The sequence below is a fragment of the Hippopotamus amphibius genome, chromosome 11, assembly GCF_030028045.1.
Source record: "Hippopotamus amphibius kiboko isolate mHipAmp2 chromosome 11, mHipAmp2.hap2, whole genome shotgun sequence".
Classification (NCBI taxonomy): Eukaryota; Metazoa; Chordata; class Mammalia; order Artiodactyla; family Hippopotamidae; genus Hippopotamus; species Hippopotamus amphibius.
The window spans coordinates 8,040,841-8,067,490 of record NC_080196.1 but is presented as its reverse complement, the minus strand read 5'-3'; the positions used below and the strand labels follow the sequence as shown (position 1 = coordinate 8,067,490).

The 26,650-nt window shown below is 45.4% G+C and overlaps 1 protein-coding gene across 2 annotated transcripts in view; it reads left to right on the top strand.

The window, feature by feature from the left end:
• NEDD9 (neural precursor cell expressed, developmentally down-regulated 9) overlaps positions 1–26,650 on the top strand; it is a 171,997-nt gene that overhangs the window by 119,688 nt on the left and 25,659 nt on the right. Inside the window, exons 1-2 of one of the 2 annotated variants that reach the window (XM_057699911.1) lie at positions 5,979–6,120; positions 24,836–25,285. In XM_057699911.1, coding sequence (XP_057555894.1) covers positions 6,109–6,120; positions 24,836–25,285 — 462 coding nt within the window. In that variant the 5' untranslated portion in view covers positions 5,979–6,108. Of the gene's footprint in view, positions 1–5,978; positions 6,121–24,835; positions 25,286–26,650 lie in introns of those variants that run through there. The other variant, XM_057699912.1, reaches the window with a different exon arrangement.

Here is a 26,650-nt window from a genome sequence, read left to right as displayed (position 1 = left end):
ACAGGTGCAGAAGGAAAGACGGGATCCTTCTCTACCAGTCGCTTAAAATCTCACTCTGGGGGAGGCGCTCTCACTGGTGAAACAGTGCAAGGCAATATAACACAGCACTAAGCAATGTGCCGCACACGCAATGCTGTGCGCAGAATCCATGACGGTCTTTCTTCATGTGTGGATTCCAAGGCCTCCCACCCGGCCTACTGAGTCCAGCGGAAAGGGGAGAAGCCGAAGCGTCCACGACTGCTTTTTAAGGGGGGTCAGATGTGGGAAGCCCTGACCTAGGCCGTAGGTGATGAGAGACACAGAGGGGTGCAGGGGCGGGGGAACAACGATGGAGGGATTTGCTAGAAAAGGTTCCATGTGGGAGATGGGGGGCAAACTGGAGGGGAAGACGGGATTTAGATAAGCAGATAATGAAAGGAAGGCAGTCTGGGTAAGAGGAACCCTCCCTGCCACGTGTGCGCACGCACGCGCGCGCGCGCGCGCGCACACACACACACACACACACACACACACACACACACACAGGCTTGAAAGTACCAGTGAGCAAGGCGTGTGTGTGTTTGCGTGCCCACTGTGAGCCTTAGTCATGACACCAGAACAATACCTGTTCCTCAGGTAGGCTTAGTCCCACTGGGGTGGAGATGCTAATTCATTGAACTGACACATGAGGGCTCAGATAACGGAGGCACCCAGAGGAAGCCGGGCAGCACGTAGCTCACAGACCCAGGAGCCAGAAAGCCTGGATTCATGTGCCACACCTGCCCCTCCCCCGCCTGGACCTCTGTGCAAGTTGTGGAAGGTCTCCAAGTCTCAGTTTTGTTACTTGTAAGACTAGAACACTGCGGCCCACCTCGTTACGGTTGTTAGACGCCCATTAGAGGGCCTGGTACCTGGGACAGTCTCCATCAAGGTTGAGGGAGCCAGTGAACTGAAGGAGAAAACTCTCAGTGGCTCATCTTTGTTTGGGGAGGTTTCGGGAGACTTGTAGAATTGAAAAGTTGCTGCCTTGGGTTATTTTTTTGAAATATCTTTGGTAGAACGTAGGTTTTTTTTAAAAAGAAAGCTGGTATCAAACTAGACATGGTAAAACATAGCTCTAGAGTGGGTATTTCTAGGTTGTTTCTCTGTGGATGTGGACGAATCTATGCTTTAGTCTGAACTCAGGGATGGGTATATCTTATACTGTTCTAGAGCGTGGGTTGGCAGACTTTTTCCGTGGAGGGTCGGATAATACATTTTTCCGTCTTTCAGCTTTTAACCACCTCTGTCGCAGCTGCTCAAGTCTGCTGTTGCAGCTCACAGACAACGTGTAAACAAATGGGTGCGCCTGTTCCAATAAAACTTTATTTATAGACACTGCAATTTGAATTTCGCATAATTTTTTTTCACATCTCACGAAATATTATCCTTTAGATTTTGTTCCAACCACTTAAAAATGTAAAAGCCACTCTTAGTTCGTAGGTCATATAAAAACAGGCGGCCCACAAGCCGCAGTTATCCGCCTGACCTGTGTCCAAGAACCTGAACTGGCAACAGGCCTTGAGCTGGTTCTGAAGAGGTGCATCCTAGCTCCACATCTAATAAATGTAAACAGCACTACCACCCTCAAACACGAGTTTCCCCCACTGCCTTCCTAGGCAACAGGCAGCCCCTCAAGATAACACAAGTTCTTTGAAGACGTGACGGTCCTCTTATTCATTCAGAAAGCATTTACGTTTCTATAAGGTATAAGCCTCCAGGGAACCAGATTTGAACAAGATACCAGCTCACCTGGAAGCTGGGGAAACAGGCATCAACAAATCATCACAATACAATGTGGCAGAGCCTTACGCTAGTGCCGTAATGCCGCCACCCAAGCACATAGTAAAGGAAGGGAGGAATTCCTTCTGAAAAGGCGAGGTGGGCAGGGTGGGGGTGTAGACAAGGAAGCACAAAAGAGTTAGTGTTGGGACCGGGCTTGATAGCAGAAGAGTGAAGGGAGGACATTCTGGGCAGAGGGACCCGGCTCTGCAAAGTCAGGACAGTACAAGCATCTTGGATTCAGTGAGTCCGCCCCCTGTTCCGCCCCAACCTGTGGCTACAGTGTGGGAGGTGGGTTGGGGCTGGGGGTGGGAGATAAGGCCAGATAGCGAGGGTGGGCTCGGATTATATGCCAAAGTGTGTGCATTCTGTTTTTAAAGCATTGGAGCGTTCCTAGAGATTTTTAAACATAGTAGTAACGTGATCAGCTCTGTATTCTAGAAATTAAGCAGGTGGCAGTGTGGAACATAGACCAGAGCAGGGAGAGATTTCAGGCAGGGAAACTACAAGGAATGACTGGAATAAATCAGACGGGAGATACAGAGGACTGACCTAATCTGCGGTTAGGGTCCAAGCTGGTGCCCCCTGGGCAGGGCACCCCCAGAGCAGCAGCTCTGTCCTCTCTACCAGGGGCTGGACTGGATGATTCCCGAGGTGGCTTCCTACCCCCGCAGGCTCTGACTTTCCCCTTCACTCTTAGCGAGCAGCCACATGGGCTCCTCCCAAGTTGTGGACGGAAGAATCTCTTCCCTCTAGCATCCTCTCTGATTTTTTGCTGTATCCACACTAGTGGCAGCTGGAAAATGGTTTGGATGGCATCTGTCCATTTCCCTTGCTCTGGCCTGCATGAGCATCTGGGGAGGCAGAGCCCTTGGCAGACGAGCAGGCAGGTGGCAAGGCGGACAGGCCGAGAGAGTGCTGATGAGCGCAGGGTAGTGTCTGAGCCCCGGGGGCCTGGCCAATTTTAGGAGGATATCCATGGGAGCATTAGGGTGACTGCATAAACCAATCGACACTGTTTGTCTAGCACAGTGTAAACAGTATCCTTGCATCCAAAAGCTGAGGTGATAGATGGGGAGGGGGCTGCTTCTGTATTCATCGAGAGCATTTGTTTTTCCCCAAAGGGTTTTGAAGGAAACATAGCAGATGACCCTAATGAAGTAACAGCAATCAGCATTATGTAAGCTGCATTAAGAAAGAGCTCAATATTTTTTAACTAATAGTTTGCTGTCCTTGAGTGTTTAAACAAACCAAGGGTAAAAACAGAGAAATAGATCACATCATTCCTTGCTCAAAACACTCCCGTGACTTTGGGTCATACTCAGGAGAAAATCCAAACAGCTCCACCTCCCTCTCCAAGCTCACCCTCTCCATCCCAACCCTGGGTACCCTGCTCTGGGCATCCTGAACTGCTCGCTTTCTTAATCACACCAAGGTCATTCGTATCTTAGGCCCTTTCCATGGGTCTGCCTGGAACATTCTTTCCCCAGATCTTTGAATAGACCCCGCACGTTATTGAGATTCCTGCTTCAATATTACCTCCTTAGAGGGGCTTACATGACCACTTGCTCTAAAGTAAGACTCTCCTCACCCACCCTGGTCTGTTTTCCTCTAGCAATTTTTCCTGCTTACTTTTTCTTCGTGGCATCTACCACGCCAAAACTGTACTATAATTCCTTTAATTCTTGTCCTCCACGCCTGCTAGACTCTAAGCTTCACGTGGGTAAGAACTTTATCTGGGCTGCTGTTCTACGCTCCCTGCCTAGAACAGCCGTGGCACGTGGTTGGCTCTGAGTTGATACTTGTTAAATTAGAAAGCCGCCCACTGACCGGATGGCACAGAGATGGGGGGATTCTTCCACCTTTTTGTGAATGCCCACCACACATAATATCAATAACCATCTAATAGAGATAATAGTTATAATTAACATAATAAATTCAAAATTAATTTATATCATATAACAATAATATAATGATATGACAGTGTTATATGATTCAGTAATAAAATAATATATAGTAAATTTAATATTAAAATAATAATTAATAACGATAATAATACTAATAAGCAACCTGAGGTCTTATGATGTGCCCAATACTATTCACTTCTATCCACATGATCTCCTTTAATCCTCATTATAACCCTAGCATGTTGATATTATTGTCTATTTTACACTTCAGGACACCAAAAGTAGGAAGTTAGCAATTTGTTGAGATTCTAACACATGTTTACCTGACTCCATCACCTTCGTGCTTTTCTTTATATAACTACCAATACAATGACCCAAACCACCTTGAAATGAACTTCAGGTAGGTTTTCAGGTATATTCTGTACAGGACAGAAACAGAAAAGCAGGAGAGCCACTTGGAGTGAGTTAAGCTTTTTACCTAGAGAATGAAAAAGGCCTGACATATGCTTTGGGAAACTGTTTGAAAGCATTGAAATGAGATGAGATAGTGTTCACTATTCAATGGTACTCATAGAACAAAACAGAAGGCAGATTCAGCTTTACTGCTTAGGAAGCCAAAGGAATGTTATCTAGATCTCCTGGAGGCCACAAGACTCATCTTACAGATGAGAAGGCCTTTGACTTATCCAGGCAGACACCAAAAACAATTTCCTGCAAGCTGACGACTCTCTCATAAGTCTGTGGGACTCAGGAAGATCCTTGCAGTGTAATATGTCATATGCTTAAAGACCTTGCAAAATCACTCAGCTCATTTTCTCTCTAAGGCTAAATGAGGGAAAGAGGGCAAGTGGAGGTCCTAAACCTATGTGTCAATTTCATTATGACCACCTTTGGCGGTGGGGGGGGGGCGGTCCAGGGAATAGGTGCCACATTAAACTGTGATCTAAACTGTGAGCCCTATATCCGGAAACTACTTTTGTAGGACAGCTGCTCTCCTCTTCTTTTTGCTTAGATCATAAAAGTAGAATCTTAATCCATTGGGAATTGGGAAGGAAAAAAATCAAACTGATTCTGATCCAACTCGGTTATGAAAAAAATAAGGTCTGATTTTTCCATCCAAGTCCTGTAGTCTGGTTGGAGTCCATTCAGGGACAGCTATTGCCTGCACTCACCAAGTCTCAATCCTGAGGTCCCGTGGAAAGGAATTTTCCCCTCACTGCTCCATCCCTCAGAAGAGTTGCTGAAGGTGACCATTTCTGTCCTCTCCTGGGTGATCTCTCTCTCTACAGAGAGCATGAAGCTGAACTGAATGTTCTGTGCTTCACTAGGAAAAGACTGGTCTTTTTAACCAGGCTCATGAAACAGTGGGCATTTTTTTGTTCCCTGCATAATAAGTGTTGGTGGGTTAATGGGTCATCTTCAGGAGAGAGGTCAGAAGGAAAAACTGCAGTGTTCAAAGCTGGAAGTAGAAATGCCAGCCATCAAAGAACACAGTACTTGGTGAACAGTGATGATGTATAGGGCGTGCGTTGGCCAGCCCCATCTGAGAGGTCACAGCTAACCTTTATCCTCAGCAAAGCCAGAGAAGGTCTCTGAATGTGGCAGACACAGCTCTGTGAGGCCCTGGTGAGAAGCCGGCCAGGGAATCCCTGGTGCCTGAGCTACCGAGTTCCTTTTCACTGAGGGAGAATTGTATTCTGGCTCCTTGCAGACTGACATTGCAAATACTTTGAACACTGAAAAGAACAAAAAAAAAAAAAAAAAAAAAAAGCGAACAGCCACAAGAAAGGGGAGGGGAGGGAGGAGAGAAAGAGAGAGATGTCAGCAGGGGTAGTTAGTAAAAAGGGGCCCGGAGACAGAAAACCTTTTGTTCCCCGAGTTCGTTTCATGTAGAGATTGTGAGGTGAATGGCTGTGAAATGAAATGGGTTTACGAAGGAGTTGCTAGGTCACAGGAAGCACGACTGTCAGACTGCTTTGTGAATTCGATTTCTTTAAAATTTGGGTTAATCTTAAAAAAAAAAAAAAAAAAAGAATTTACCTCCTTTTCCCGGGGTTATGGGAGGGGAGTGGAGAAAGGTTCGGGAGGAGCCCCCGACTCGATTTTCCACCCTCTCGGACCCTGTAAAAAGAAATGATCACGTGACACGTTCTTTGTGGGTTCTCAGGAGCGGCCTCATTATCTTGGCCCTCTAGCCAATGGCGGGGCGGTATGCAAATGAGCTCCGTGCCCGGCCGGCCCCGGTCACAACAGTGAGCTCAGAGGCTCGGCGCGCGCAGCGGGGCCGGAGCCGGGCGCGTCTGACTCTGCTTTAGCCCAGCGCTCGGCGGAGGGGCGGGCGCGCCGGTGCCCGATGCAGTCTGACTAGTGCAGGAAGACGGCTCCGTTCCCCGCTGCCGAGATGAAGTATAAGGTAAGAGAGCGCCTCTCACGGAAGGTTTCCGTGTGCGTGCGTGTGCGCGTGTGTCCCCTCCGCAGGGACCCCCTCCTGTGCCCGAGACTGTCCTGCTCGGAGCTGGGTCTCAGCCACGGGGCTTGGCGCACGAGCGGGCAGAGGTCCAGCCCCCGAGGCCCCCGCCGGGAGCTCGCAGCGCGCCCGGCCCACCTGCCCTGGAAGCGGTGCGCGGCTGGTCTCAGAGCCGCGCTGCGGCGGCCGCCGTGGACCAGAGCGTGTCTGTCCGCAGGCGGAGCGCGCTGCTTCGCTCAGGGCTCCGCGGCCGCCCCGGCTTGGCCTCCACGGTCCCGGGAGCTGCGATGAGGGAGGAATCGGAGCTGCGGAGGCTCTCAGCCTGGCTCTTCCAGCAGTTCTCAGCGTTTGCTTTGGGGAGCGGTTTGCCATGTGTTCTTTCAGTGGGAGAAGGTAGAAGCCCCAGGTACTATTATTTGGCGGATAATGGAGCCTTTCGACATCCATAAGTGATGTTGGATTCAGAACCAATGAGTGTTTGCCATTTATTGAAGACACTTTCATTGGCGTTTGAATGGACGGAGGGTACGAAGGCTCCAGCGAGCTGCCTGTGCCTGAAACTCATCATAGAGTGTCGGAACACTCAGCAGCGTATTTTGCCATGCACTTCGCACCTTTGTGTGTGTATTCTTGGCAAGAGGATTATACGTTATTTAGAATATCCCATTTTGTCTAAGTTGCCCCAGTCTTACCAGGCACGCAGCTTCCAGAGACCGTATTCAGAGCAGACTGCAAGGAATTGGATGTGAATTTTGCTTGGAGGATGAATACTTCTGTTCCAGAACAGACAGTCCTAGTGCGTTTAAGCAAACATGCTGTTATTAAAACGCGTTTAGGCAAGGTGGTTATGCTTTGGGATTGGCAATTTGAATTACCTGTCTGACCTTCAGGATTGTCCTAGCTGGGAGCTACTTTGCTTTCTTTCTGAGTTATCTAGCTTCTGGTGCAGCCTTTTTTAATGTGAGGTTGTAAATAGTCAGTTCTGGCTAATAGCCACTGGCTAACCTCAGTGATAAACCTTTTATTCAAAAGCTATAAATCTTGTTCAGTAGCTCTAACTCTAACTGTTGAAAGTCTCTATTGTGATGCATGAGTTATAGTTCTTGAAAAGGCTGGAACTCTCTGAAGGCAGAGGTATCAGTTATCACTGTACTATCAGCTTTCCATTTTCTGCCTCAATAAGAAAGATCAGCGGAATGGGTAATCCTGAAGCTTCTTAAGATTTTTCACTTTAGGATGCAACTAGAAACAAAGCTTTCTACCTGGCAGGAAAGCTCTCTTTCTTGAAATGGTTCACCCTTACTTCCACAGTCCCCTTATTTACAACAGTGATAGGATATCACTAATATTATATCACCAGATACTACTGAGCCTTCAGTGAATCGTTGCCCCTCCTCTCCCCATTGTGAATGCCTTCAGTTTCGTAAAAACTGGCTTGAAGGGGAAAAAATAAGATACATTCCTGCATTTATTATTGGAAAGTATACATGGCTGATTTTAACACTGAGTGCTGCAATCTGGAAAGTGACAGAAGTGACAAAGTCTAAAGTCACTTTTATTCAGTGACCTCATCATGTTTAGTTTTACTTTTGTGGAAAGAAAATATCATGGCAGCTGACGATGTGAACTGTGGTTGGCATTCATGGGGAAAACCTGCCTCTCTGCGGGGTCTTACCGATGTTGAACACCCTGCCAAGTGTTGTAAATATATGATTTTTATTAGCTTGTGAACATCTTCACCAGCAAAACTACTGACTTCCCCAACCAACCAAAGAGATTGACACCTTGTGGTGACTATAAAAGGAACCAATAGCTGAAACAATCTACTTTCCCTTTCTTATAAAGCCTATTTTCTCTCTAGTTAATAATAGACTTTATTTCAGGAGAGGATTTTGTGATTTTAAGTAGAGGAGGTGATGCAAAGGTACAGGAATGATAAATAACAGTTCTTAAGGCTCACAATGACAATACAGGACTGTCATATTTAACTCTCCCAATTAACTCCATGGGGTGGTGTTAATACTTTATACTCATTTTCAGATGTGGAAATTGTGGCACAGAGAGGCTAGGTAACTAATCCAAAGCCACACAGCTAAAAAGTGGCAGAGCTGGGATTTGAACCAAGGTAATCTGGCTCCAGAACTTATGACTTTAAACTACTGTTAAAGACAGAACTATCTGTGACCTCCCTAAAATGTCCCATGTGACTGATGTTTTCTTCTCCCAGGAAGTTTAAGACTGTGTCATCTAAAGTATTCCTGCAGAATAGATTTTTTTTTTTTAAGACAGAAACTCTGCAAAGCAAAGTGAAATGCATGTTTGGCAGTTATTTGTTTAATTCGAGCCACTTAGGTAGTAAAACCAGATAATTATTAGATTGTAAAATCCTGGAGTCAGGAATTACCTTTTAGACACTCTGTTGCTCTAAACACTGTAAATTTAGCAGAGTCAGACTTAAAATGCTCACTGAGAGATTTATCATCCAGCCACTATAAGATTATCTGGTTTGACTACTTCGGGGATCATAACTAGAGAAGAACCAAGCCTCCACACATTTTGATCCTACACACAGCTCCAGGGCAGCCAGCCGTGGATTTGCAGTAATCTTGAGCACTGTGGAATGTGAGCTATTACTTTGGTGAACTTTTTGTTGGTCAGCCTATGTCTGGTCTATTTCGATTGCACCGTATGTGTTTTTATTTGTTCACAGAAAGGGGTGCAGTGACTCTCATATGCACTTAACGTTCCATTTCTTTGTACAGGATTCCGTTTGAGGTTCTCTGATAGGACATTGTGGGGGGCTTCATTTATTAAGAATTTTCCCCAAGCTCCTCTGAATATACACAGCATGTTCTGAAATACTGGGGGGGGGGGGGGGGGTATGCCTCGGTGGCTGTGGCTTGCTCAGTGAAGGCTTCCCTCCTAAGGGTCTGGGGGTGTCTGTTGTCGATGCTGTCTGCCAGCAGGGTAATTGAAGGGTGGGTGCACAGCTGTGTTTGAGCAGAGGCCTGAGGCCCCGCCCACTTTGTGCAGGCCCAGGCCTGGTCAGTGCCCCACAGGCCTGGCCTGTTTGATCTCTAATAGCTGAGCAGCTTTTGTGGCTTGGCCAATTTTCTGTATCCTGTGTGCCTACGTTAAAATTCTAAATTATTTATGTAGCCTGCCATTCAACAAATTCATTCTTGAATGTTTTGGTTGGAGAAAATTACAGATGGAACTTTTCAGAAAACTACATTCTGAAATTCAGATTCTTGTGTTCTGGTTGAACGTGGTAAGGTAGGTTAGGAAAACCAGCAAGTATGTACTAGGAAAAGCTTTTAAGGGGACTTTGAAAATATTTTTATTTTCTCAAGGTAGCTTGAGAACATGTGATCGAGTATCTTTGACTTAGCATGGTCATTTTTAATCTGTGTAATTCCTGATTCTTTCCTGGCTTCAACATTTGGTTTTAAATTTTTTATTCTCTTCTAAATGATGTGTCACACACCCTCCAAATTAGGGACTCCTGTCCCCTGCCTCCTTTTTAAATCTTATGCAAGATCTATGCGTTTAAAAGCACCACAAGATGCTTTGAAAAAATTAGCTGTTTGGTTATGTATTTATTTATTAATTGAGAAATCCATTTTCAGAGCTTAATGATCTACCTACACAGAGGTCAAAGTCTTTGTAGGACTGAGGTGTTCTGAGAACACTGATATAGCAAGTTTGCACAGTAACAAAGATTCCTTTAGCATCCTTTCCTTGCTGGAAGATACATCAGTCCTCTTCTGAGAATTCATCAGTGGCTTCCTGTCTGCATCTCCCCCCCCACTTCTAAAAAAAACTTCCTGTCCACTTTTCAAGCCTCTTTGCCAATCCTCTCCCCTTTTGTACCCTTATGATCTCATCGTCTCTCATTTTTTTCATTCAAGCATTCTTTATACTTCTCTAACACCAGACTTCTGTAGGACTTGCCTCCCCCACCCACCCAGACATGACACACTTAAAGCACATTCTGTACCCCCTGCCTCCCTCCTCTCTTTTGATTCTGCTGACCAGGAAATCCTGGTCTCTTGCTGCTCCCATTCATTTGCCCCTGTTTCTGTGCCTATGTGACTTGGTTCGTTTGTCACTCCCCACAAGTCAAGTCTCCTCATCCATCCACTCTATAAAACAATCAGAAGCCTAAACCTTTGTCTCCCTGAGTGTCCTATAATCCCTACCATAGGCTTTCTGTTTTTCACCTCTGCCCTACTCTGTTAGCACTACCTTACTCAGTAACCCCTTTTTAATCGAATCACTATCTAAATGATACCTGGAACTCACACAAGTTGCCCACTGGGGCCTTCCAGTTTTAGGTAAGCCCCACTGAATACAAGAGACTCACCCTTTATACGTATGTAGAGGCAGATTGACAGACAGGTCCTTGAATAAAAAGTATGATCTTGGATCTGTTATGGCCTTGGAGATGGGGGGATGGAGGTAGGAACTTGGTCTTATGTGTTCTTGTAGTAGAGACAAGAGAGAGTATGAAGTTTGGGGAAAGGCATTTCTGTTTCCTGTGACTTGATGCTCTGTAACCTTGGGCAAGTTCTCTCTGAGCCTCAGCTTTCTTATCTGTAAAATAGGGATAACTGCCTCATAGGATTGTTCTAAAGCCTAAGGAAGGTATTTTCCATAGTAAGGTATTTACCGTGGCTCCTGCATAATGGAAGTAGACAGTGCTAATCAGCCCCAGCTCTCCTATAAGTTGATGCCCAATAGATGTTGAAAAGATAGTGTAGACTCAAGACTTAGTAATGGGATTATGTCAAAACCCCAGTCACCAGGTTAAGATGGTCAAGTATTATTGAATATTACATGGGCCTGGATGTGTCTTGTAGAAATGCAGATGCCAGGCATAGGGATTTGCCAGCACACCTGTGTCTCCACTTGCAAATATATTAATGAGTTGGTATCTTCATTATTATTAATAAGATTCGATATTCCTGAAATTATAGGACCTTGCTCATTGTAGATACTCAACAAACATTGAATTGAATGTTGAATTACATAAAATACTTTACACAAATAGCCATTAAAAGAGTCTCGCTGTGTGACATAGTGGAAAGAACATGGATTTTGTTTCAAATCCCACTTTCATTACTTTCTAACAGTATAATTATAGGCAAGCTACTTCAGGTCTCCCTTTCCTCATTTATAAAATGCGAGTAATAATTCCTGTCTCATCAGATAGTTGTAAGGATATAATACATGAAAATCATCTGTTTCTAGCACACAGTAGGCATTTTAAAATGCAGCTATTATATGATGCATTACAAGATATATATAATATATATACTCAGATATATAGGTGTAGAAGCATTTTATACATAAAAATGTAAGAGGAAACCTTTGCTACAATTGTTTATCCACAACAAAAATATTACCGAGGAAAAGAGAAAGCCATAACTATGAAAAGTCAAAGTTGAAATGCACAAGAGGTGGGTGCGGCCCAGGGTAAACCCTATCCTTTATCCTACTGCATTCAGTTAGCGTGACGGATGTAAAGGAAGAGGGCTTGGTGATCTATTCTTAGATCATTTTAGGGTTAGAAAGAAACCTAAACAAAATGATCGGAAATCCCATCCGCTGGGACGGTGGAATTACTCTGCAGTAACATATAGACTTAATTACCAAGCCTCTTTGCCAAGATAAACAAAACAGGGCCATTGGGAAGAAATCCTCTATTTCCAACTTAAAATGCAGAGAACAGCTACCAGTTACCTAGGCAATGGTTGATTGCAAAGAGTATGGACATGAAAAAGGGACCCAGATTAAAAAAAAAAAAAACCCTGTTTATACTTTGTCAACAACACCCCCTCCATCTTATTTACTTTGAGCACTCCAGTCATCCCCCTGCGGGAATCCTGACTAGTTAATAAGGACTCCGCGTGCCTGGGGAACATTACAGCTTAGTTGCAAGAGACTGCCTTCCTGAGGAATCTTCGTCATTTATTTTAAGATAAATGCCTTGCTGGTGACCTTTTCCACCCTCCACTGGAAAGATTCTTTCAGAAGGTAGACAATGTGATCTAGGTGACTTGGGGCATATGCTTTAAGAAAGATGGGACCGGTAGTCCAGAAAACACGGGGAGTGATGGTGTGTGGCCCCTGACTTCTCATGGTTGAGGTGGGGTGGGGCAGCTGATCATGGAGACAGTAAAATTGCTGATGGAATGTTTTCAACTGCATATACTTGGGCCTCATCATAGACTACTAAATACCGATTTGTTCCTTAAAAAAAAAAAAAAGGCTGGTCCCTTTCCCTCAACCTCTTCCCCGGTTAATGCAGCATATTACTTGTGCTAAGTGGTATTTAAGTAGGTGGTTCCTTATTCAAAGGCTGGGTTCACTGATTTGGGGGCATCTTATTTCTTTGTAGATCTTGGTGTGTATGTTGCAGATGAGGAATTCCTCCTGCTATTTCTAATATGTCAAGGTAATAGTTATAAGATGTTACCAGAAATGTTCCTTATGTGGAATGTTGATGTTTATGATTAGCAGAAATAAAGACTGAGCAAGCATGAATATGTAAAATTGCAAGCACTGCACAAAAATGTTTGGTAGCCCGTTTTGAATGTAATTCCTTTCTTTACTCTTTTGGGGGGGGGATTATTTGTGAGACTCAGTAGAAAGTTGCAACCACCAAAAGGCATATATGGTTAAGATTTGAACCACATGTTTATATTTAATGAAAGCAATATGTACTTAGTATGCTGTGTCATTAATATGTTTCCTAATTTATTCTAGTTATGCTGTCTCATGTATGAACTAGCCTTTTTTTTTGGGGGGGGGCACATGGGCTTAGTTGCTCCGTGGCATGTGGGATCTTCCTGGAGCTGGGATCGAACCCGTGACACCTCTGCATTGGCAGGCAGACGCTCAACCACTGCGCCACCTAGGAAGCCCAGAACTAGCCTTAATATTAGTGATTTGTGGTAGTCGGTTTGTTACCCTTCATTTAGCACCGGCCTCCCACGGAAGATGGGGCTGACTCAGGACTCAGGCTCCTCTGCCCCCAGGCTCCGTGCTCTACCGGAAGATGGAGCTGGGATTCCAGCCCCCAGCCCCCAGTAAGCAACGGAAGCAGCGCCAGCAGACTGCGAAGGCAGGAAAGTGGACTTCTAGACACTCCAGCCTCTTCACAGGACATGGCAGTGATCTGTCAGCGAGCTTCTTGTTGTTACGGTTTTCTGTTTGTTTGTTGTTGCTAATCCCTCCTGGTCTGACTTAGAGTTAGCAGGCGAGGGCTGAGCGGACCGCCAGTGCTGCAGGACCGTCACCACCGCATTGGCAGAGCGAGAAGTTGACGTTCTTTTTCCCTCGAGTGCTCCTCTGGGATGGAACTTCCGTGTTATCCTCCCATCCTCCAACCTCCTCCAGCAGAGCTCAGTGCCATGAGCGGCCCCTTAAATGGGGGGCAGAGGGGGGTACGGGAAGGGGGTGACAGGAACACAATTAGCCCAGCGGCATTCGCTGTGAAGCTGGACTGCTCAACCGTCTCACAGAGGCCAGGGTGCCCTCGGAATAACCTCGTTTCCTTGTAAAGATCATCTTATCAATGAGAGAACGTGCATTGACTAAACCTAAGACTCTTATCCGTACCTATCTTTTTTTCTCCCAAATCCTAGAATCAGCCAAGGCACATCCATTAGCAAGATATATACCTGGATGCCTAGCTTTTATTTTTACTTTAACACATATATCATTTTTGTGGGTACGTATCCATGTTTCACAGACCCAGAAATGGGACAGATGGTCTGACAATGGGAAGGATATTTGAAACGGGGGCCGTCTTGGAAAGTTTAGGAACACATGGTCGTTCTAGACAGTCAACACGAGCTTCTCCAGAAATCAGTCAACCGTCGAAGGCATTATCGCTTTTGCCTTATGCCAGCCTTTTATCTGACGTTTTTCCAGCTTTTTATCAGGAAATTATCTAAGAGGCTTTTTTTTTAAGTGGATGCTGGCAAGTTTTTCATATTTACTTGTAAATAATGTTTACAACATGACATTTACTTGTAACTAATAAGATAGTCCTTTTCTTCCTCCTTGCAGAAGTAGGCGTCTTTAGAGATGAAGGAAAGCCCACTGTTAAGGGTGGGTTGTGCAGAGAACACCTGAGAGCGTGAAGCAGCCAGGGGGATTGTGTTTCAGCTGTTCTTGTTGAAACCTGGCAGGATAGCTCCGTACCTCGCAGCCTGCAGCGTCTGCATTAGGCCTCCTGCCTCCCTTATTAAGATCTTAATTACAGACGCAGCTTACTTCATTGCTGGAGGGAAAAAATTTAGTTTCTCTGAACTGTGTCTGTTTTTTGTTGTGGCAGGTGTAATCATGATGAGATCATTTCTGGTTTGTTTTCTTTCCCTGGAGGAATTTTTTTTTGAGGTGGAGGAGGAGCACGGTTCCTAACACACAATTTCATGAGCTCCTAACAGTGCAGTAATCTTAACTGTGCTTTGATTTTATAGACCTTTTCTTCTGAAGAAATCAGACTGTTTTGCATATATAATTTCATGGCTTCTCGTGATATTATTATAAAGATCGTGTTCATTATTCCTGTTTTGCAAATGGGGAAACAGAGGCACAAAAGGCAGCAATTTCATTGTCATTAGCTTGATAAGATGACTGAGATTACACTCTATAAATTTAACAGTATCATGTCCATCCCTCTATCCGGGGTTTCTCCACCTCAGCACTATTGACATTTAGGGCTGGATAATTTTTATTGTGAGGACTGTCCTGTGCTACCAGTAACAAACATGTGTTTGCACACACACACACACACACACACACACACACACACACACACACACACACACACACACACACACACACAATATGTGACAACCGAAAATGTCTCTGAACATTGCCAGGTATCACCTGGAGGGATAAAATCCCCCCTAGTGAAGAATCACTGGTATAATCTCCCCTACTTCCTTCTGCTTAAAAATAATTGTCTTACTGGTTTTATGTAATAGAAGCACAAAAATACAACCATAGCACTGCTTGCCATAATTTTACCATGACTGAGGTTGGGCTTAATGTAACAGTTCCTAACCAAAAGGAAGCTTCCTCTTATATGCTTAGGCCCAATTTGTTCAAGTGAATACCACAAAATACTAAGAAACTTAGGGTCTCACTAGGTCACATGTAAAACCATCAGACCATCTCTAAGGCAACCTGAATTCTCTGAAGTCTTCCTTGACTTCATTTTCCTAACAGTCTTCCTATTATATATAATATATATATATATTATCTTTCATCACTAGTTTCATTAAAGTATAAAAACATGCAGACAAACATCTTAACGCTTGCTTTTCTGTTCTCTCCTAAAATTAATCTAGAACATGTAATTTCTAATTTAGGTTATCATCTAGAGAAAGGACATGCTTACAGGATAACTGACTTTGCTATGCCCACTTCAACTGCCTCAGATGCCTTATATAATATATAGTTCCAAAGTCCTAGAACTTTTAAATATATAAATATATAAAATAAAAATATATTTAAAGCTTTCTTCAGGGCCCAGTTCTAAATGCATGTTCCATTAATAATGGCCTTGAAGAAAACTGTTTTATTCTCATAAGCTGGTGTATCCCATGTATTCGTCGGAGCTTGCCTATTATCCGTAACCGCTGAGCAGTTTCATCGGTTTCATGTTGAGGTTTTCTTCTCCTCCATTTGCTCCTGCCATTGTTCCTCTCTCTTCTAGCCGAGAAGCTGCAGCTTCTAAACGTTCTTTCTTGAGGCAACTCTGCAACTGCAGTGCTGACAGTATGTGATTGTACACACCCTCTCAGCCAAGTGTGCAGATGCATTTTTTAAATCTCTTTTGAGGGCGTCACAAGTTTAGTAGGATAAGAGCAGTCAGGCAGCAGACCTAGGTCAGGGATCACCTGAAAGAGCTCCAGAGAGGGGTGGCATCCCAGTAACATCAGCTGGGAGGCAGGCGAGAGTTGCTAGTATGTGCACGTATTGGCACTCGTGCGTTTCGATATACCGTGATGCAGGAAGGTAAGGTATATGGGAATATAATAGGAGGATCTTTCCCTTCTTTCAAATACTTTATTAGATATTACAACTTGTGTGTTTCCACTATTGAGAAATAATGCAGTTTTTGGAATATACTGTAATATTTGTGAACTAGAGTTTCCTACTCCTTTATAACTTAATTCTCATTTCACTTCCCCAAGTACCTGGATGTCAGAGGGATTTGTCTAGACAGGCGAAGAGACGTCATTCGGTGCCAACTCTGTAATGTTGGCTGAAACCCAGATGGTTGTTTTACCGTTAATAAAACCTAGCGTTTGGGTGAGTGGGTGTCAGGCCTTCATCATTATGTGGCGTCTGTCAGATTTATCTGGGGACAGACCCTGAAAAGCGTTTGTGCCTGCCCCGTGTTTCTGATCCTTTGCCAATACGCTATACTTAAGTCTATCAAAACCAGGCAACCTGGGACAAATGCTTATAAATTCCGAGGCTTAATAGCAACAGGACTAAATTCTAAGATGGTGAAGGCTCTCAGAAAGCACACCCTAGTCCAGTGGAAAAAAATCCTAGATTCAGAGGGGATCCAGATGCTAGTTCTGGCTCTGCCGCTGATCTGATAAGTGACCCTCTGGACTGTAAAACAAGAAGATGAGGCTAGAGTGATCTCTGGGGTCCCTTCTTAGTCTAAAATTCTAGCCGAGTCAGTCTGGTCTAGCCATGGGTGACTTCTAGTTCTGCGTACCCACAGAAACCTACGTGTTCTTCCACCTTCTTTCAGATCCGCAGGAGCTTCTCAAGAAAACCCCAAAGACCACAGAAGAGTGGAGGATCGAGCTCTTAAAGACACATGTATTATTTATGATCATCAGACTTGTGAGGAAAAGCTAATTTATTTTTCTCAAATACTGTTAGCAATCAAATATATCCCTGATAAACAGCCAAGAAGTAGCAGAAGTTGGCTGCAAAGTCACACACACACACACGCACATGCATACCACCTAAAAACCCCTTTGTCATTTTTCTTATATGAAACAGAGGGTTTGCTCCATTGGTTTCTCGGTAAAAAAAATCACAGCATGTGGATGTTTCTGTCCTGCATCGACCTTAAATCGAGGGTGAATACATGGCATGCATTCTAGGGAAGAAACCCAGCACTTGAAGAAATACTTTTTAATCTCACAGCTATGCTGTCCGTATCGTGTTACCAAATCTGGTCACATAGAAAATTTTTTCTGAGATCCAAATATCCAAATCTGCAATGAGCATCAGTTCTTCCAACCAACTCTCAAGAAGTAATGTCCCTTTGGTCTATGAACCACCAAAGTAATGCTGGGTTCTGAATGACCCCTCGCCAAACAGGAACAGGTCAACATGGAAGGGACGTTAAGATTCCCAAGCCTTATGGGCGACCACGCACAGGACACAGCCCCACCTTGCACGTCAGGGCTGCTGCATGTCAAAGAGCACCTTTGGGAGATGAGTGCCCAAGGTCACATTTTTTAAAGCATCTCCCATTCAGGGATGCTTAAAAGAGAATGCTGTGGCGAACATTTGCAAGGCTGGAACATCTTAGAGGCTGTGAGAACTTGGGGCAAAGTAAATGATGTGAATATTCAGAGAGAGAGCCCAAGATACTCATGTAAGCTTTGTGACCACCATAGGGGTTTAGAAGCACTTTCTAGAAAATGAAACTCATCGGCTGAAATGTGGTCCAGGAGCTAGAGGGATCTTTGGTGGCACGTGTTGGACACTCCTCCCCACGGGTTAGAAAGTATGACTAGGGACATGACTAGACACCTCGCAGGATGTGGCACTGCCTTTCTGTGGCTAGTTCAGATCACATGGTGAAAAGGGTGTCAGATCACAGTGCACAAATATTGCTGAGAAAAGACTTGGCTGTGCTTGGCATCATATCGAAAGCCTAGTGTCTACTACTTAACACTCCCCAGAGGATTTAACTCTTAAAAAAAATTCAAATTCCAGATATCACCTGATGAAAGAACCCAGGTGTAAACCAAGTATTCCAAGAATCAAAATCCAGACGCTTGTAGATATCCATGTTTTCTGACTATGGCTGTGTCCTTCTTTGGGGAAATTCCACATCCCCCTGTAAATTGAAGTAGAGTTGACTTACAATATTGTGTTCGTTTCAGACGTACAGCAGAGTGATTCGGTCATACATGTATGTATATATCTATATTCTTTTTTTTGATTCTTTTCCATTATAGTTTACTACAAGACACTATATTCAAAATCTTGTAATAAACTATAACGGAAAAGACCTAAGCTGAATTTTGTCAGCAGACATAAAAACACGGGATCCTTTCTTTCTCTTGTCCGGTGTGTCCTGAGACTGACCTTGCTGCTTCTCATCCTTCAGCCCCTTCCTTTGGGACCGATTTTCTTGACAATAGCCATTTCCTCCTTTACTCTGTGTGTGTGTGTGTGTGTGTGTGTGTGTCCCTGCCAGAGTCCAGGGCTAAAGTTTGGGGGGTTGGGGACAGGAAAGTCACGTTGTTGAGAATGTGGCAGCCCCGAGGCTTGGCAGGAGCTCTTGCATGATAAATATAGAATGAAGTAAAAGAATAAGAGGAAGCAGGGCCATTGATGATGCCATCAGTCCGGGGGAAGGGGGGTGGGGGGGGTGACACACCAGCCATTGTGTCTCATTTCTCTTCAAAGAGCAGCATGAATGGGTCATGGAAATTATGTCACACCTCTCTGTATTTGGAATAGCAGATAGTTTCCCTGGCAATAGGAGTAATAAGGTTTCTTGACATTTTGATAGTAGTGGGGAAAAAAAGGGCAGGGAAGAGCAGGGTGGTGTGGAAACGATCACGTGACCTGGAGCTCTCTGTACTTGCTCTACTACTGCACAGCATTTTCTTCCCAGTCCTCAGGCATAGCCTGGGAACCAGGAACTGCAGGACCCAAACGTTCTGGCAAAGTGTGAATGGTACTTGGTCACCTACCGCCAGATGTAGGTTGTGACACTGAAGGGAGAAAAGGCGCTTACAGGGGCCATTGTATTTAATCAGACGGGACTGGCCGGCTCCTCTTGGCCTTCCTGTTTGCTCAGTGTTTGTGGCACTAGATGCAGGCTCCCCATCTACGTCATCGTCCTGTTTTAACAGGGAGGGGCGGGCCCTTTCCTGCTCGCCGTGACCCACGTTCTCTGGTTGTAAGGCTTAGGTGACTTGGACACACTGTTTACCTTTCTGGTTCCATTAGTTCCTCTTCCCGTGTCCATTAGAAAATTTCAACCAAATATCTTGCTGACATCTCTAGAAAACCATTTCACCCTCTCTGTAGAGAACCAGGAAATCAGAGTCCAGAATCCATTTCAAGTTAGCAAACACTTAATGAGTGTGTATTTTGTTTCAGACACTGGTTCTGAAAATGCCAAAGAAAGAACAGCTTCCCTGAACTTAAGGAGTTCCCAGCCTTGAATGGGACGGTACAAGTCATACTATAAGAAATACTATTACAGAGAACTAGAAGGGGAAACAAGAGATAGATTTTGGGAAGAGAAGTCTTCTGGTGATGTGGACGTTGGGTTTGGAGGTGGGAAGAGGTTGAACGCAGGAAAATCAGTTAGGAAGCAACTGCCATAACCCCCCCCCCCCCCCAAAAAAAGAAGTTGCTGAGGACCTGAGCAAGGAGTGGCAGTGAGGAGGAAAAGCAGGGTCCCAGCTGATCTGGGTTCAGGTTGTGAAATGACTCAGCAAACCTCTGCGGCTCCGATCTTGGGCAGCCGTGTGCATGCTGTCAACTGAGAGAGATCAGGAGAAAGGAGTTTTGCACTTGTCGAGTGAGAGGTGGAGATACTTCTCAGACAGTTGGGAATATGGGACTGGAGGGCAGAGGAAATATCGAGACTAGAGCCATGGATCTGGGCCATGGATCTGAGTGTGACCTATGTGTTGGGATGCCGTCGGCGTGGATGAGATGTCCTGTAGAGAGAGAGCTCATAGAGAAGAGAGATCCCTTTGGAACATGGTCACTAAAGGAACAGGAAAAAAAATTATTCTGTGAAGGAGGAGGAAGATGAGCGGTCATGAGAACAAGGGAAGAGGGAGAACGGGACGTGGAGCCACTGAAGCCAAAGACAGTTTCAAGGAAGATCAGGGTCGGGCCGATGCTAGAGGCTGCTGCAGTTCGGGTCCATCAAAGAGGACTTACGACTCTAAATGCGGGTTTCCAGCCTAATCAGCACCACAGCTTTCGTAGCACATGCCTCTGACTTTATTAAATACCGTCCTAAATCTGGAGCTGGAGACAAGAGGCCCGGTGTTCTTATCTCAGCTCTGTGACCTTCTTGCCAGGTGACTTGGCAAATCATTAACTTCTTGGGCCTCATTTTTCTCATTTGTAAAGTGAACACGTTGGGCTATAGCTGTTTGAAGTTCCTCTGGCTTTCAAGGTTTGTGCCCCAACTGTTCTGGTGCTTTGCCAAGCTCTAGCTGCATTTCTGACTGCCAGCCTCTGAAGGCTATCCATGCCGCTGGATATAGAATTACATAGCTCTCTTATCTTCCCTCACTGTGTTTCTGTGTTGACCTTTCCTGCCCTGGAGATAAATATCCCAGGGAGGCTGGGAGAGAGAATAGGTCTTGAATAGACAAACCACTTCTCCTGGGTTTTTGTAAGATATTCAGATAATCACCTTCTGACTTTGTGGTCTTACGGAATCACTGAAGGAGAGGGTCCCTCCATCTTGTCCTAGCCAGAGAAATTAACTCTTCATCTGCCTGTGTAGGTGTTGCCTGTGCACTTTTGAATGAAGTCACTTGTGTTCTGGTTGAAGTTAATTTTGCTGTTATCGTCTTACTAAATTCTTGTCTCAACACACCAAGTATTTTCAAAAGCCAAGCTCTTAGCCCATGTTTTTCTGCACTTTCTGATGGATTGTACTCTTCTGGAATCTAATGAGATTTATCTATAATGTGTCCAGTGTTATTATTAGTTTTTTCTCAGAACGTCTATTGAGTGCAACCAATAGTTTCATTATTATTGTTTGTAGGCAAATATTCAACAAGAGGTTGCAGTGCCCAGAACTGATTATAAATTCAAAGAAATACGCTTCAAGATTCAGTTCTCCTGAAATATAATTGTGAGCAAGAGAAATATCAGATGTGTATAAAAATACATCTAATAGCATCATTAGAATAGGACCAACCCTTGACTGACAACTCAGGAGGTGACCCGCTAGGGAGCTTAAGGTCAACGTGCCATCAGCACATTCAGTAAAGAGTCCTCCTGGCTTCCCAAGCCTCCTGTGATGTTAAAGTACTTGACTTGAAGTAACTCAGTCCTCACTGCAAACCCATGATGTAGGTGTACTATCCTCATTCCCATTTTACAGATGAGGAAGTTAAGGTGCAAAGGGGAGAAGCAATCTGCCAAAGTCACACAGCCAGGACCCCAAACCCCAAGAATGGATTTATTCCATAGACACGACAAAAAGAATTGTCATCTTCAGAGCTTTGCTATAAAATGATAGGGCCCAGTTCGGAGGACATTGTGTAGTAGAGCTAAGGTGGCTTACGGTTCTGGAAAGAGAACTGAGCCAAAGACCACAGTTCCGTTCCCATCTCTGACTCCAGGGGTGTGGCCTTGGGCAGATGATAAACCGCCCCCCACCCCAGGTCTGTTTCCTCATCTGTGAAACAGGGAGGTTGGGTCCAGGTGTTCTCTGAAGGTCTCAGGAGCCGTAACCTCCAGTGTGGGAGAGTGGCTGGCTGTAGACACTGGCTCCCTGTAGCTGGCACAGATATTAAATAACTTATTCCCGTTCAGCTGAGGCTGAGGATAACTGTTGGCGTGTGAGATGTCAGGCTGGCACTGGTGCCTCCGCTAGCAGCTGTGCCAAGTTCTCTGAATCTCAGTCTGTTGGGGGCGGTGGGAAGGACAGCTAGAAGACACCCATGGAGCGTCCCCAAGAGGCTCTCCAGGTTTTCCCTGAGAAGCAGCTCTGGAGGGCTGTCTAGAAACATTACATGCTGCTGAGCTGGTGGTGGGAAGGTCACGGGGACAGGAGACAAAGAACATTCAGAACAGCCCTTGTACAGGGATTTCTGTCTGCCTGGAGTCGGGCGTGGTCCAGGGCTCTACTTCAGTGCTTCACCGAGCTCCATGGACGTGAATGCCTCAAGCTCACGTGTGCTGATGAGGTCTGTGGTCCTCTGCCTTCTACTGTGTTCTGTTTCTTTTCCTTCCCTTCTTAGTAGCCAATATAATTGCACAGCTCTCCACCCTCAGCTCCCACAGGACTGGTCCCAACCCTATCATTTCTGATTTCATCCTAGGGCTTCCTTACCAGCCATTCCTAGTTGTTGAATGGGCCCCAGAGAAAGGGACGGAGGCCAGAGTGGTCAGCTCTCCCCCTGCTCTATCATCACAGTACAGCTTTGGTGGAGTAATTTCCTTTGGATCATTTAGGCACAAGGGCCAGAATCTTGTCTTCTTCAACTCTACGACTTCTTTTTCAATAACAGGACACCCAAAAGATGGAAGAAGAGACACATAAGAGATTTTAGGATTAGGACACATGCTTCAATGGTTCCTCAAGCCAGGATACAATGCTGTATGGTTTTATCGTTCTGTATGTAAACTTCTAATTGTTAGAAGGAACCCAAAGCTTCCTAGAATATAAATACTAAGTAAAACCTTCACCTGGAACACAACCCCTCAGTATCCCTTTAACTTCCCTTACTGGTCCCCTGTCTACACCATAGACTTCCTGGATCAGAAAACTGTCAAGAACAAGGACGTCAAGCTTATTCTTAAAGAGCATCCTCAGGCTTCCTGGGCCCTGACTTCTAGGGCTTTATCTCCTTTCCTCAGGGTAAGTAGTTGCACTGCTAAGAGGAGCTTGGTTAACAGAGTAAAAGTGGGAGCCTCCCCAACCACTGACGGGGGGTAGATTCCTCACACGGCAAACCCCTCCAGCAGCAGAGAACAGCCCACAGCGCAAGCCCTGTGGTTGTGGGGAGAGAGTGTAGTACAGAGGGAGATGATTGATGTATGTCAGTGATAAAGGAATGAAAAGCATGACGCTCAAAGATCAACTCCATATTTTTAGAGAAGAAAACGGGGGGCAGAAGTCCGAACAACAGCAGCCCCAAATTCCACGAATGTGTCGTCACAACACACTCCGTCCGATGGGCGGTCTCCTCCCCCACAAATGATCATCACCGCGGTGACATCTAGTGCATCCCAACTTTCTCGTGAAGCACTGGGGAGATCACTCTGAGTTTTCCGACGGCTTGCAATGAGTTCACAACGGTCCCCGAATCCTCTGTGTGCCGGGAAGGAGCAGGCATGGGGCGATGGCTGCCATCGTGCTGCGAATCACGACGGATGCCAAGAAATGAAATCTTTGGAGCCTTTGAAAGGCTTCCAAGAATGTCAGCACTACTGCCTTCCCCGCGGTCTGCAGAGTGCCTACTCTGGCTGTCTGCTGAGTACTGAAAGTGCCAGACAGGCCTTCACACAGAGAGAAAGTGTTTGGGGCCCATGAAAGGGGAAGGCAGAGCCTTTCCGATGTGAATGGTGAGATTCAAGAAGTAGGAAATAAAGTGGCCGGGTGAGGAGGGGCCCTCAGGAAAGGTAGGAATAAAAGACCACAGAGGAAGAGATGGCATCTGTCTACCTACCTGGGATAACTCCTTTGCAGCTCCCCACCATCGCATCCGGAGACGTAGACTACCGTCATCCAACACTGTGCGTGATTTTCAAGGAAAGGTCACTTGTAGATTCTCCCCATAACCAAGGACCTCTTGATCAACGGAGAATAAGAATTTTTAAGCCCTGCCAAGATAGAGATCAGTGTACTTCTGTTTCCGGTTTTTTTTTTTTTAGACTTTATTTTATTTATTTATTTTTGGCTATGTTGGGTGTTCGTTGCCACGTGTGGGCTTTCTCTAGTTGTGCTGGGGCAGCAGCGGTGGGGAGCTGCTCTTCGTTGCAGTGCGCAGGCTTCTCATTGCGGAGGCTTCACTTGCTGTGGAGCACGGGTTCCAGGCACGCGGGCTTCAGTAGTTGTGGTGCACGGGCTTAGTTGCTCTGCAGCATGTGGGATCTTCCCGGAGCAGGGATCAAACTCGTGTCCCCTGCATTGGCAGGCAGATTCTTAACCACTGAGCCACCAGGGAGGTCCCCTCTGTTTCCATTTTAACACTGAATATAAATGCCATTTGTGCTGTTCATTATTGGGGATTTTCTTTGACTCTTTTTACCTCCAATATACTTTTAAAAATGTGAAATGTCTGTTGTGGTACATCTGAATATCTTGGAATAGTTTACCCCTTCAACTGGGTTTAAGAAAGGAAGAAAAATATTTTGTAGAATGAACCGTTCTCTGACTCCTTAACCGAGCTCCTCATTGATCCCGTGGCCTGGCATCTGCTGCTGGAGGAGAGCACTCTGCGGTGCTCTGAGCTCTTCCGAGGAGGTGGGCTGATGTCAGACACAGCATGTGTGGATCTGTCTTTTGTCTCACCATCTGTTTTTCTCCTTACAGGCTATTGTTCAGATTCTTTTCTTCTTTCCAGGAAGTGTGCCTTTCCACAAGAGCATGGGCTTTAGGTGTTAAAGGGACTGAGCTAATATTCTGACATGGGTTCCCCTCTTCTCTCCTTCCTAGAATCTTATGGCAAGAGCCTTATACGACAATGTCCCCGAGTGTGCAGAGGAGCTGGCCTTTCGCAAGGGAGACATCCTGACTGTCATAGAGCAGAACACAGGAGGCCTGGAAGGATGGTGGCTCTGCTCCTTACACGGCCGGCAAGGCATCGTCCCAGGCAACCGGGTGAAGCTTCTGATCGGCCCCGTGCAGGAGACCTCCTCCAGTCAGGACCCACCTGCTTCTGGACTGGTGCACCAGCCCCCCTTTGGCCAACAGATGCTCTATCAAATTCCAAACCCACAGGGCGCCCCTCGAGACACCGTCTACCAAGTGCCACCTTCCTACCAAAATCAGGGAATTTACCAAGTACCTACTGGCCATGGTACGCAGGAACAAGATGTGTATCAAGTACCACCATCCGTGCAGAGAGGCATTGGCGGGGCTAATGGTCCCCACGTAAGTAAAAAGGTGAGTGAACAACAGACTGGATTTGTGTTCTTACTTAATTTTTTCCACTGCTCTCAACACATGTGTGTATATGTGTGTACTCCTAAAATAAGAACCTGAAGTTTCCAAGAAGTATATCAAAGAAGTAAGTATATCTTCCAAGAAGTAAAAATATCTAAATACTCTCACTTGGGCATTATTTTTGCATCATTTTTCCATTCATTGGTCAGCAAAACCTTCTTGAACGCCCACCCTGTGCCAAGCACTGTTGACCCATCGCCATTACGAGGTCCCCAGTCGTGCCAGGTCATATCGCATCGTCAAGGGCTTCTCTCCATCTTTCTGATAGACTTGCTTTTAGAGGTGGACTCTGCCCTCAAGCACTTTCCAGTCTTTCCTCTTTCTCCCTTGAGTGGTACGAGGCACCACATTTTGCTCAAGCGCAGTGAGGCAGCAAGGACTCTCCTTTCCCCAGAAGCTGAGTCGTGACCCCCCTGGCCTGGCTGCACAAAGAACCCACCAGAGGTAGAGGCAGCAAGGAAGGTAGGAGTGGGTCGTGCCACCCAGCCTGTTGTGGAGAGCTGCCAGCATCCAGGTCGACTCATTTAAAACACGCAGGCTAGCGAATTTAGAAAAGAGCCATCCTCTCTTGTCCTTCCAGTCGTTCCTGTGATAATGCCTGAGGCAGTGGGTAAAAACAGTGGAGTTAGGGTATTTAGGACGGTGTCATGTTTAAAAAAGAAAACAAAAAAGGAAGGACCTCTTCAGTACTCTATATAATCCCAAATGCTGTAACAATTTGAGATACGTAGAAAATCGAATGAATTTTATGCGTCTGGTATATTTTCGATGCTTGTGATACAGTGATGAATTCAAGAGTGAATAGAGCCTCCGCGATACTCAGGCGGTAGCGAGGAGATGCAAGCAGACACTGAATGTCAGGTGGGGAAACATGCTGTGCAGAAAATAATGTCAGTGAGCTTGTGGGGGGTAATAGCCAACAGGAAGATGATGCTTCTGTGAACACTGCAAGGGAGGGCTTTTCCCTTCGGTTTACTGGCAAATTCCAAGGGTCTCCAAGGGGTCCAGTGAGGACTGGTATTAAGAGGGGGCTCATTGAACACAATAGGAAAAGACCCCTGAATCACAAGAGGAAAGATGCAGTTGGACACCAGCAACAGCTTGTTGATGCTTAGAACATGACGTATACATGTGCCCTGCCTTGCGAAAACCTAAGGCAGAGACTGAATTTACAATTCCAGGTAAATTATGAAACATCTATTTGCATGACAATGAAATCCTCCGTTGGGAAAAAAGTGGGGGGGGTGGGGGGTGGATTTATTGGATTCCTTAAATAACAAAACCATGAATGGATTCTCAAATCCC